Raw genomic sequence first — 12,401 nt, 5'->3', positions numbered from 1 at the left:
TCAGCTGCTAAGTATGCCTACCTACCATAAAGTTTATTATACCTGTAGCAGTGACAGACTTCTTGTCCTCATCTTCATCGCTCTCATTGAAGTCGTCCAGGTTGCCTATATCTGCGGGTTTAACGCTCATAAGGCTGGCCAGACTCTGCATGTCTTCGTCACTGAGGAACAAAGAGAGCCAACATTAATCACATGGTCATTCAGAAAAAAAAATCCTTTTGATAAACATGGTCAGTATATGAAATATGGTTGATGCTTCAATTTTCAACCTTGAAAGTGGAATTTTATCACTTACAAGTATACATAAATAATACACTTCTGTTTGAAGTATTCTGTGTCCATTTTCATGTTTATGATTTTGGAGCACTTCTGTCTGAGATAACGTCTGAGAAAACTGCTACTCACGTGGCTTTCCCCTCCCGGACAAAGACACATGCCAGTGACAACTTAAGCGTAGCCTCCACCACTTTGACAGAAAGTGGCTTGAGCTTCAGCGTCAAGTCGGTCTGGGTCGGTGTCGGACTGGCAAACCGCTTCAGATTGATGTCTGCTGATGCCAGCACCTTACGATGTCCCTTGTTCTCCTATATGGCAGACAAAAACAACCATGATAGATATAGTACTTTGAATAATATAAATTTCAAGATTAAAAAACAGGGGGGTAGTAGTCAAGAGATACTTACACCCTCAATGACAAAGGTCCACTCTTTATCCTCAAACTCATCAGCATTGACCTCCTGAATAGACGAGAACAAACAATAAAGTCCTCGTCCTCTCCCTCCATTATACATTCATACATCAAAAGAACTGAACTCAGGCTCAGAACACAGACAAACTTTCAGAAAGTTGGATTTCAAGCAGCCTGATCTCAGGACACACGAAACGACCACAACCTCTAAACAGCTAATCAAGAGGAGGCGGCACACACTGTGTTAAACCCCACAGAAACAATGGCAATGGAAGGTCAATTTGTGGACACACACAGTCGTCAGACGGAGCTGGTCTGGGTGGATGGACGAATGGGTCAAGGGACTTTCACTCAGTAGACCGTGTGTGACCTGTGTGTCTGCTGTTTCACACATCAATTTCCTTGTAAATGTTAATGATACATGCATTTATTCATCTGGGTGTATAACACAGACTCTTTATGTCACATGTATAAATGTGACAATGTTTTTAATTTTTTACTGATATTATCCAATATCTTAAATGTTTACTCAATACCAATTCATAGATCCAGGTATACAACAGTCTTTAACATATATTGATCTATCTTTTTAACTTTGTGTGATTCGTGTGTGCCTTGCAATTTTCTATTGGGATGAATAAGGGCTCTGCTCTGAACTCTACTGGAGGGTTCATCCTTCCAGTGACGACTCATGTTCGGTATGGAAGAACCTTCATCGGTTATCTTGCTCAACTAATTAATTTCTCCTTTTAATTTCTCCCGTTTGTATTGTAACGTCCGACCGGATGTCAGAAGAATGACGAGGAGTTGGTCTCACCTTTCTCATTTATTAGAAACGCAACAGTTACTGTCGGCCGTAACTACGCCAAAATAACAACAGCGCTGAGTTTTTCTTACAGCTCTCCTTCCTCCACTCACCCCGCCCCCTCGCTTACTCATCCAACCACATACCTGTCTATACCAAACACATTCACTGACAGTCAGAAATCACAGAACTTTAGAACACAGAGCACATTATAACAGTAACATTACTGCAGGGTCGCTACACTGCCCCCCCCTTACAAAGACCCTCGCCCCGAGGGATCACATAAAAAGTCCCTGAGGTGGCCTGGGGGCCGTCTCTGTCTCTGAGGCCACTTTGGAGTGAACGAAAGCGGCTGCACCTGCAGTCCTGGAACAACCTGCTGATGAGCAGGGGGTGAGTTTAGGGGCAGGGGGGAATGTGGGGAGTTGACAGGGGAAATAGTCATTAAACCTGGGGGTGTGGCTGTCTTGTTTCTCTGAGAAGGTGTTGAGGGTCCTGGGCGCTGAGGTGGACGTGCATCACCTCTGTATGGGGCCAATCTGTCCCTGTGGAGGACCACTCGTCTCCCCCTAGGGGGCAGCTGCAGCCTATATACCACCTCACCCAGCTTCTCCAATACCTCACAAGGCCCCACCCAGTGACCGGCCCTTCTTTCTCCTTGGACTGTACACCCACACAAGGTCTCCAGCCTTAAAGTCTCTCCCTTTAGCCCTCATGTCATAGTTTCTTCTCTGTCTCATGCCCGCTTTCTGCAGCTGGTCACGAGCAAAGACATGAGCTGACTCCATTCGGTCCTGGAGCCTTCTGGCGTATTCTGGTCCTGGTGGCACCGCCGGTGAGTCTGGGGGTCTGCCAAAAGCCATTTCTGCTGGCGTCCGCAGCTCTCGTCCCAACATGAGCAGGGCAGGTGTGCATGAGGTGGAATCCTGCACCGCTGACCTGTAGGCCAATAAGACGAGAGGCAGGTGCATGTCCCAATCACGTTGATGTTCTGCAGTTAGAATGGCGAGTTGTTTTGCCAGGGTTCTGTTGAATCGTTCGACGAGTCCGTCACTCTGCGGATGTAAAGGAGTAGTTCGCGTCTTCTGCATGCATAGGCGCTCACACATAGCAGAAAACACACCTGACTCAAAGTTTCTTCCTTGGTCGCTATGAATGACCTCAGCAGCCCCAAACCTGGCAAACATGCCCTCAACCAGAGCTTCTGCAACAGTCCCTGCCTCCTGATCTGGTATGGCATACGCCTCTGGCCATTTTGTAAAATAGTCCATGGCGGCTAGAACATAACGGTTGCCCCTGTCTGTGCGAGGAAACGGGCCCATTATGTCCACTGCCACCCTCTCCATCGGGGCCCCCACTGCCAGCTGCTGAAGCTGGGCGCGGGACTGATCCGGGGGACCTTTGTGTGCTGTGCAGAGGTCACAGCGGTGACAAAAGTCCTCAACATCTCTCCTAAGCTGACCCCAGTAAAAACCTTGCCGGATGCGACGCAGGGTTTTTGAGACTCCAAAGTGTCCTGCCCCAGTAGTTCCATGAGAGGCTTTTAGCACCGTCTCTCTCAGTGCCCTGGGTACCACTACCTGCCACCTCTCTTCTCCTGTAGCTGGCTCTTTCCAGGCTCTCTCGAGCACTCCATCCTTTACCCGGAGAGCCCCGAACTTTGCAAACAGTCCTTTAGTGGCAGGCGAGCACCCAGCGACCTCATTCCACTGTGGCTTTTGTCCGGACTCCACCCACTGCAGCACTGGGTGCAGATCAGCATCCTGCTCCTGCTGCAGTCTCCATTCAGTCAACAACCTGCATCTCTCTGCAGACAGGCCATTCTCCCTCATGCATGTGGCCTTGCTCCTCTACACGGAGCTCTTTCTCACGGACCTCCCTCTTTTCACAGTATCGGCAGCCGTTGAGAGCACAGGGGCGCCGGGACATGGCGTCAGCATTGGCATGGCGAGTTCCAGCCCTGTACTCCACTTTGAAGATGTACGGCGCCAGTTCTTCCAGCCAGCATGCAATCTGCCCTTCTGGCTCTTTGAAGGACATGGTGACAGAGTGGTCAGTTCGGACAGTGAAGGGCAGACCGCACAGATAGTACTTGAAGTGGCCTATAGCTCTCACAATAGCAAGAAGTTCTCTGCGTGTCACACAATAGCGCCGTTCAGCTTTGTTGAAGGTTTTACTGAAGTACGCCACCACTTTCTCCCCCTCCGCCCCCACCTGGCTCAACACCGCTCCCATCCCAACATCGCTGGCGTCCGTGTCCAGGACGAACGGCAGGTTGGGGTCCGGGGGGATGAGGATGGGAGACTCTGTCAAGGCTTTCTTCAAAGAGCTGAAGGCCTGCTCGCACTCAGGTGTCCAGGAAAAAGCACTGTCTTTCTGCTGCAGGCGGAAGAGGGGCGCAGCTATGCATGAGAAGAAACCACCTGTAGTAGGATGCCAGTCCAATGAAGCTCTTCAGCTCTCGCAAGTTTGTGGGGACCGGCCAGTCCCTCACTGCCTGCACTTTCTCCTTCAACGTGCTAATGCCCTCTCCCCCAACCCTGTGCCCCAGAAACTCCAGCTCTTTTCTCACGAAGCAGCACTTATCTGGGTGAAGTTTCAGACCAGCCGCTGATATCCTCTGTAGAACGCGCCGCAGGGCCCCCAAGGCTGCATGGAAGGAGCCCCCATGGACCAGTATATCATCTAAGTAGACCAGACATTCCTGTCGGGGGATGTCACCCAGCACCTTCTCCATCAGCCGTTCAAACGTGGCTGGGGCGTTGCATAGGCCGAAACTGAGGACTCGAAACTGCCACAATCCTCTGCCGGTACAGAAAGCAGTCTTTGGTCTGGCTGAGGGGCACCTGCCAATACCCACTGCGCAGGTCTAATGAGGAGAACCAGGATGAGCCGGACACCAAGTCCAGAGACTCCTCGATGCGGGGCAGTGGGTACGAGTCTTTCTTGGTCACACTGTTTAGAGGCCTGTAGTCGACACAGAATCTCATCTTTGAACTCTTTTTCTTATTGACCATCACAACCCCCGAGGCCCATGGGCTGTCAGATGGCTCAATGATGCCAGCCTTCTGCATCTCATCAATAGCGCTGTCAGCAGCTGCCTGGTGCGCCAGGGGAAGGCGGCGGGGGCGCGTCTTGATGGGCCGTGCATCGCCGGTGTCAATATCGTGCTGCACCAGGTGTGTCAGGCCCACTTCCTCTTCTGTTAGGGCAAAAATGTCCTCAAAGTCCAGCAACAACCGCCACAGCTCCTCCTGCTGTCCTGGTTCCAAGTTATCACAGCTGTATTTCCATACCTCTCGTACTGCTGCCAGTCTGTCGACCCCACCAGCCGTGGGTTGCTGGTCGAGGGCAGGGGGCTGCACATCAACTGGGGTATGGCGCGTGGGGGGAAAGGGTGTAGGGGGAAAGGGTGTAGGGGGGGAAGCTTGGAGTGGGGGGTCTGGCCCATGACGTGCTTCTGCTGCTCGTGAGGTAGGTGGGTGTGGTCTTTGGGCCTGTGCGGGCTGCACCATTTCAACTGTGGGTCCCCGTGGAAAGGCCAGTGTGTTCTTCCCCAGGTCTAACACACAGCAGGCGGCCCGCAGGAAGTCCAGTCCTAATATGCAGGGGTCCTGCACTGCTGCAATCCACACCCTAAAGTTCACTGACAGCCCCCAAACTTGTACAGCCACCACCCCTCTTCCAAGCATAGGAGCTAACTCACCAGTCACTGTTCGCAGCTTTACCACAGTAGGTTCCAACTGTATCCCTGCTGGGACCACGTCAGGTCTCATCAGCGTTGCTGTGGAGCCGGTGTCGACAAGGGCTATGCATGGAGCGCCTGCCAGGGTGATGGGGACACGGCAAAAACCTCCCACGTGGGTCCAGCCCACCACTCTCGCAGACTCAGCGGTGTCATCTGCTTCTGGGGGGAGTGGAGCCTCGCTCCCCCGTCTGTACAGCTGGGCTCCGTCCAGAGGAGGTGAGGCATGGTGGGACACAGGGGCAAGGGTCTGCGTCTAGTTGTGTCTGTATGCGCAGTTCCCTAGGAGTTATGGCTCGGATGAACTGGTCCCTGGCCAGCTCGCTTTGAACTTCAGTGGGCATGTGGGCATATGCTCTCCTCACCATAGTCTCAATGTCATTAGCCAACCCACGGAGCGGCTCCCCGGCTTGTCTCTGCTTGTTTGATAGCTCTGAGCGTAGAACGCCGGGTTGGTTGCATTGTCCAAAACGCCGCCGCAGCGCACCAACTAAAGCCCCATAGTCGTCTCTTTCAGCTGGGCTTAGCAGCAGCAAGCATGTCAAAGCTTCATCTGTAAGGCACAGGGCCAGCTGGAGTGCTTTACTGTCCTCTGACCAGCCTGCAGCCCTTGCTAAGAGTTCAAATTGGGCATGGAAGGCCTCCCAGTCCGCCTTGCCGGAGTATTTCGGCATCTTCACTTGGATGTGGTTACAGCGGGCACCACCATCTTTGGTTACATCTGGCCCCGCATTGTCCTCGGCGCGCGTTCTCCCGCCGGCAATCTTCCCGGTGCTCGAGCCGAAGCCGGCATCGGCAGCCAGCCTCCTGGCCGTCTGTCTCAGGCGAGCAACGTGCTCCGAAGAAGCACGGTCAAACTCTGCCTCACGTCCCGACCACACACCATAAGCACCATCCATCACCTCTTTCTTGACTCTCGGACGAGCGTCGGCCTCTTCCCGCCGCGCAGCCATACTGCAAGCTGACCCGAGTTAGCCGGGTCAGGGCTAGCCGCGGTGGACGGTAGCAAGTCAAACTCCGGCGGTTTTTACTTCTGACACCAATGTAACGTCCGACCGGACGTCAGAAGAATGACGAGGAGTTGGTCTCACCTTTCTCATTTATTAGAAACGCAACAGTTACTGTCGGCCGTAACTACGCCAAAATAACAACAGCGCTGAGTTTGTCTTAAGGCGGGTCCACACCGCACCGACTGCCCGACTCGCGTCGGTAAATGAAGTCGGGCTACTTAATATGGCCGACTCGAATGGCGGATTACACATTTGAATCGGCTGAAATGAACGCCGACGTGGGCGGATTCGAGCGACCACACCAAGGAGACTCATGTCACGGACGTCGACTCTCTCAAAGACGCCGATTTTCGGTCCGGTGTGGACCCGCCTTTACAGCTCTCCTTCGTCCACTCACCCCGCCCCCTCGCTTACTCATCCAACCACATACCTGTCTATACCAAACACATTCACTGACAGTCAGAAATCACAGAACTTTAGAACACAGAACACATTATAACAGTAACATTACTGCAGGGTCGCTACACTATATTCATAATGTAAACAATGTATTCTGTTTCTTTGGTACCTTGAAGAGTGTAACGGAAATGTCGATGTTCTCTGGGACAGGCCACACCACCATGCCCCTGTAGGGGTTCTTGATTCCAGGCTGCCAACTGTGGAGCTGCGCAACAAACAACATTGGTGAGACTGTCAGTGGTCGAAGAAGTAACAAGATCTTCGACAAAGTAGCAATTCCACAGTGTAGAAATACTCTATGACAAAGTAAAAGTACATATTTTTAGTATTGGCAGTATTTGTTTAGTATAGTAACTATTGCCATCAAAACATACTTTAAGCACGAAAAGTAAAACTACTCATTATGCAAAACGATTCCGGCTCATTTCAAAATTATATATATTATATAATTGTATGAAAATTATTGAAGCGTTAATGTGTACATCACTTAAATGTTGCAACTGGTAAGGGCGGGGCTAATTCAAAACTTGACATCATGCCGGATAGCTTTATTTCCTTCCTATGTAGTAGAGTATTAATTAGCGGAAAACAGAAATTAGTACAAGTATCTCAAAATTGTACTGTACAGCAATTAGTAGGCTAAATGTGCTGAGTTCATTTAAACCTATGTTTGTGGTGCTTCAGTAGTTTCACCTTGGAACACATGCGTCTGTTCCTCCTGGTCCACACCACCCTGAGCTTGTCTGGTTGCCTACAGAAACATACAAAACATAGATCAAAACTCAGGAATGACATCATGACACATGCCTACACTTGATATTATTGATGACATAATCAGCTCTTCTGCGAAAAGGACAAAACTTGACTCAGCCCTCAGTGAAAGTCAACTGGGCAATAAATGTTACCATGTATGAACTTTCGAGTTATTAAATTATGTGTCTGAAGTAGATATTATACAAATGGTCTAATAGACGTTCTTGTGAGTCACTGCTGAATAATGCCTTGGGGTCAAAGACGAGACACTGATGAGTGTGTGACGTAAGTGTGTGTGTTTATGCAAATGGCTGTGATCACATTGGGTAACCTGTGAATGTGTGTGCAACATGTGTATTTCATCTGTAATTAGGCTCCACAATGTATATGGTTATGTTAGTTCTGTGTGCGCCTGGCTTTCTGTATATATCTCTGATGGTAACATGTACTGTATGTATTTCCACTGTATGTTCTCGGTAATGTGAGGAAGTGAAACTGGCATCATGTGACCTGAGTCTATGTGAATGTGAGGTGTGCCGCTTGATAGGAAGTAGGAACCACCTTCACAAGAACACACATACACAGATCTCAAAGAATATACCAGTAAACCCACAATACTATTCAAACTTTGCTGCCAGATCTAAATACATAATCGTTACAACTACATTTCAACACATACAAAAAAATGAGTTCAGAGAATAGCTGAATATTGTCTCAAGTTTCAGTGTGAATGTGATACATTATGTGTGTTAGGAGGTCAGGAGGAGCGACACCAGATAAAGCCTGGCGAGATAGCAGAGGAGAGAGGAGGAAGAAGAAAAGTAAAGTACAGCTCAGCAACAATGGGTTTTACACATAATACAGTTTAAGAACACTTAATTGCTGTAATTGCGGTTGATGTTTTGCAATTCAGCAGACAATGGTTATAAAATCCACATCTGATGAGATGAAAAACATTCACCACCATTCATGTTGAAATGTTTGGTTTAAACATGTGGTGTTTGTGATATTACAGTAAAAACTGAAACTCTAAACACAGACAGCAAAAGAAATCAACATACATACATAAAACATGATAGTTTTTGTCACAAAAAGCCCGGTTGTTGTTTTACTCTTAAATAGCCTGTTGCTAAGCCTGTAATTATGTCTGTGCAACTAAACTGTCGACATCACTTTAGAATTTTCTGGCTTGTCGTATACAAACAGTTGGGCCTGCTTATCTTTGGCCCCTCTGTTATTTGGTTTCCTCTGTCCAATAGAGCAAGTGATAGAGAATCTCTCTTCTTCCAGTCAGGGAAACATGTTTTTTATGCTTGCGGGCAATGGAAACAGGCTGTGAAGAAAATATTGTAAAATGATAGCCTTTTAAATTGATGGGGCACTCCAATTGCTTATTTACACATCCCACAGTTAAGGAGCCACATTATAATTCATTAAGAGTTGTGTTTGTGGCCACATAATTAACTTAAGTCCAATATTCACTCTCCTTTAGCTTCATTTGGGTCTCTTCCATCTCCTGAGGGAAGTATCGGGCTCTTCAGCTGCTTTATACACTGCTATGTTCACTTCCTACTACTGTGTCTGTCTGCTGTTCGGAGCTGAGCAGGTAAAATACAGCGGTTTGTTTTCCACTGCCTGCTGCAGCTGGGAGGGTGAACTTTAATATTAAAAATTGGGTACAGTTAATAATGACCTGAAACTCACTACTGAATCAAATTCTGTAAAGCCGAGGGGAGCTGCGGATTCAGGTGATCTCTTTAGTGTAAAAATTTAAGTTAGTTCAACTCAGACATTCTCGGGAAACCTTAAACCAGGGGTCTCAAACTCGCGGCCCGCAGGCCAATTGCGGCCCCTGGAACGATATTTTGCAGCCCCCTACCTGAAATCGAAGCTTGGTGTTAGTGCGGCCCGCACATTTTTTTCTTCACTTTATTTGCGTGAGTCGTTGCCCTGTGCGTTTTGTATTTTTTAACACTTGTGAGCTACCATAGCTCAGACTCGTGACAACAACACAAATTAGCAACATTGGTCACTTGTAACATAATTTTCCGGCTATTGAGCACACCTGAATATAAGCCGCACCCACTAACATTGGTTCCCCTTTTTTGTGGAATACTTGATGTGGCCCAGCCTCACCCAGACTCTACCTTTAGCGGCCCACAGGTTAGTTGAGTTTGAGACCCCTGCCTTAAACCATTCAAGTGTATTAATTTAAATAATTTCAGCATGAATAATTCTTTCATTTGAGTAACTCAATTATTAGTGTTACAATAACTTAAATAGTAAATAGTTCAGTTCATTGAACTATATTAAATTGTGTTAATAGAATGTATCTGAAATAAATACACAAATAAAACTACTTCATTTTAATTTAGTCATTTTATTTCCACTAAAGCAAATAAATAAATTGTAGTTTGTAGACCTTCAAACTATGTTGTGGCTACTCAATTGATTTGAGAAACAGATTGCCTTAAACCTGGTTAATTGCATTAACACAATATAAACAATTCTGAAACACACTATTTATTTATTTGTTAGTAATGTGTGTCTGTGTATAATACATATATATATATATATATATATATATATATATATATATATATATATATATATATATATATATATATATATATATATATATATATATATCATAATAATCACATTGATTCTTGAGTCATGACCAATAAACATGTTTTGTGAGGTCACAGTGACCTTTGACCACAATATTCTTATCAGTTAACATTTGTGCCAAATTTGAAGAAATTCCCTTCAGCGAGAATGGACTGGGTATACATATGTACGAACAACTCGAAATGCCACCAGCCACAGCAGGGCATAAAAATCCATGTTATTTTCATGCAGTAACTGCTTAAATAATCAGAACTGAAAAGAGTTTTTGGCACATGCTTTTTAGATTTTCAGGGTAGCTCAAATGGAGATCCATGATCAGTCCAAACAAAATCTCCACATAATCTGTCTGAGGTCTGTGAGACATTACAACCTGGTCCTCGAGGACAACTGAAACGTGATGAGTTTCAAAGGGAACTCCTGGAGGCACCTCCTCTTCTTTGACCACTTCTTGGGTCCTCAGTCTGAAAAGGGAATACAGGTTCAATGTGTATGCGTCTAATTGTACATTTCATCAACCTTAAAGAAATGCTAAAGATGTAAAGGAAAACATCATTATGACATTGCTTTCTGATTTCTACATGCAAGTAGAAGCAATATTTAAAAAGGCAAAGGTTTAAACAAAGAGATGTTGGGCCATAGTGCATTACTATGGCCCAGTATCTCTTTGTTTACACATTTGCCGCATACTATTAGTAGTAGTATTTTTTAAGCATTTTTTTCTAAATGTGTGTAGCCTGAACACCACTTAAAGGATACAATGAATAGCCTTTAAAATTGTACCAAACCAATCTTACTATAAAGACCCACATTCCATATGTCCATGTAAAGACTTGCTGTTGTGTATAATCATCAATCCTATTCATGCTGGCTGTGAAGAGATCTTTTCATAACACACTATACTGTAAGAGATGGAAGGTCTATATCAACAGGCTCGTTTCTGGGTGAAATTGACCCACAAAGTTCATACGAGACAAAGTTAATGAGACTTTGGCCGTCTGAGACACACAAATCAAGTAGTTACTTCCGGAGTTGGTCAATATTTTTTACAAAATTACTTCAGGTATAGGTGAATTGTCGATGAGGAATTCAGAAAAGGAAGGGATGTTTTTAGAACCATATGGACAGAAGGAATGATTACAGAGACCAATAACTCTTTACATGGACATGTGAGCATTGCATTAAGATACAGGTAGGCTCGAACACAAGCAAGCCTAAACCTAACCGAAAAATAAATTACACCTTTTTTTACAGGCTAAAATAAAATAATTGACATTTAAAAAAAGTTATTGTCCTTTATAAAACACACAAATATTTTCGTATCAACTGAGATCCAATATGTACAGCTCACCGACGACTTTATTAGGTATTAGGTACTTTATTAGCTAAGAACAGGAAACTGAGGCTACAATTCGCACAGGCTCACCAAAATTGGACAATAGAAGATTGGAAAAACGTTGCCTGGTCTGATGAGTCTCGATTTCTGCTGCGACATTCGGATGGTAGGGTCAGAATTTGGCGTCAACAGTATTGTTGCTGACCATGTCCATCCCTTTATGACCACAGTGTACCCATCTTCTGATGGCCTCTTCCAGCAGGATAACGCGCCATGTCATAAAGCGCAAATCATCTCAGACTGGTTTCTTGAACATGACAATGAGTTCACTGTACTCAAATGGCCTCCACAGTCACCAGATCTCAATCCAATAGAGCACCTTTGGGATGTGGTGGAACGGGAGATTCGCATCATGGATGTGCAGCCGACAAATCTGCAGCAACTGCGTGATGTTATCATGTCAATATGGACCAAACTCTCTGAGGAATGTTTCCAGTATACCTTGTTGAATCTATGCCACGAAGGATTAAGGCAGTTCTGAAGGCAAAAGGGGGTCCAACCCGGTACTAGCAAGGTGTACCTAATAAAGTGGCCGGTGAGTGTAGATTTTAATTGAAGACCTGCATGGAAAACAAAAGCAAAAATTATATTTGGCTTCAATTCACTTTTCCCACCTCCCAATCGGGAGAGGTCGTGTCTTAATAACATTCGTCTAACGTAACCGTTAGCTGTTTAGCATTAGCTTACCGATACACATAACGCTAATGACTAGAATACACATTCATGGACATTCTCTCTTTAAATAGTGTTTAGTTGAGTCGCTAGTTATGATACTGAAACATCAGTTACCTTAACTCAACTAACCGAAACAATGAAAGGACACTTATGCTCAGTGGTTGTAATGTTATTTTCGAACTAGAAAATCAGCTAGCAAGCAAAAATAGTTAGATTTGTAATGTAAACTTAAAATTAAATCA

At 45.9% G+C, this 12,401-nt stretch overlaps 1 protein-coding gene across 12 annotated transcripts in view; it reads right to left on the bottom strand.

Moving 5' to 3' along the window:
- Positions 1 to 12,401, bottom strand: part of ehbp1l1b (EH domain binding protein 1-like 1b) — a 33,893-nt gene that overhangs the window by 19,318 nt on the left and 2,174 nt on the right. For all 12 annotated transcript variants that reach the window (XM_084029086.1, XM_084029092.1, XM_084029093.1 and 9 more), the window contains exons 2-6: positions 7,401 to 7,458; positions 6,817 to 6,912; positions 684 to 737; positions 406 to 584; positions 43 to 161 (exon numbers count right to left, since the gene is read on the bottom strand). In XM_084029086.1, the coding sequence (XP_083885212.1) occupies positions 43 to 161; positions 406 to 584; positions 684 to 737; positions 6,817 to 6,912; positions 7,401 to 7,458 (506 nt within the window). The remainder of the gene's footprint in view (positions 1 to 42; positions 162 to 405; positions 585 to 683; positions 738 to 6,816; positions 6,913 to 7,400; positions 7,459 to 12,401) is intronic.

This window comes from Eutrigla gurnardus (genome assembly GCF_963514095.1).
Source record: "Eutrigla gurnardus genome assembly, chromosome: 15".
NCBI lineage: Eukaryota > Metazoa > Chordata > Actinopteri > Perciformes > Triglidae > Eutrigla > Eutrigla gurnardus.
This window is presented reverse-complemented; position numbering and strand designations above follow the sequence as displayed.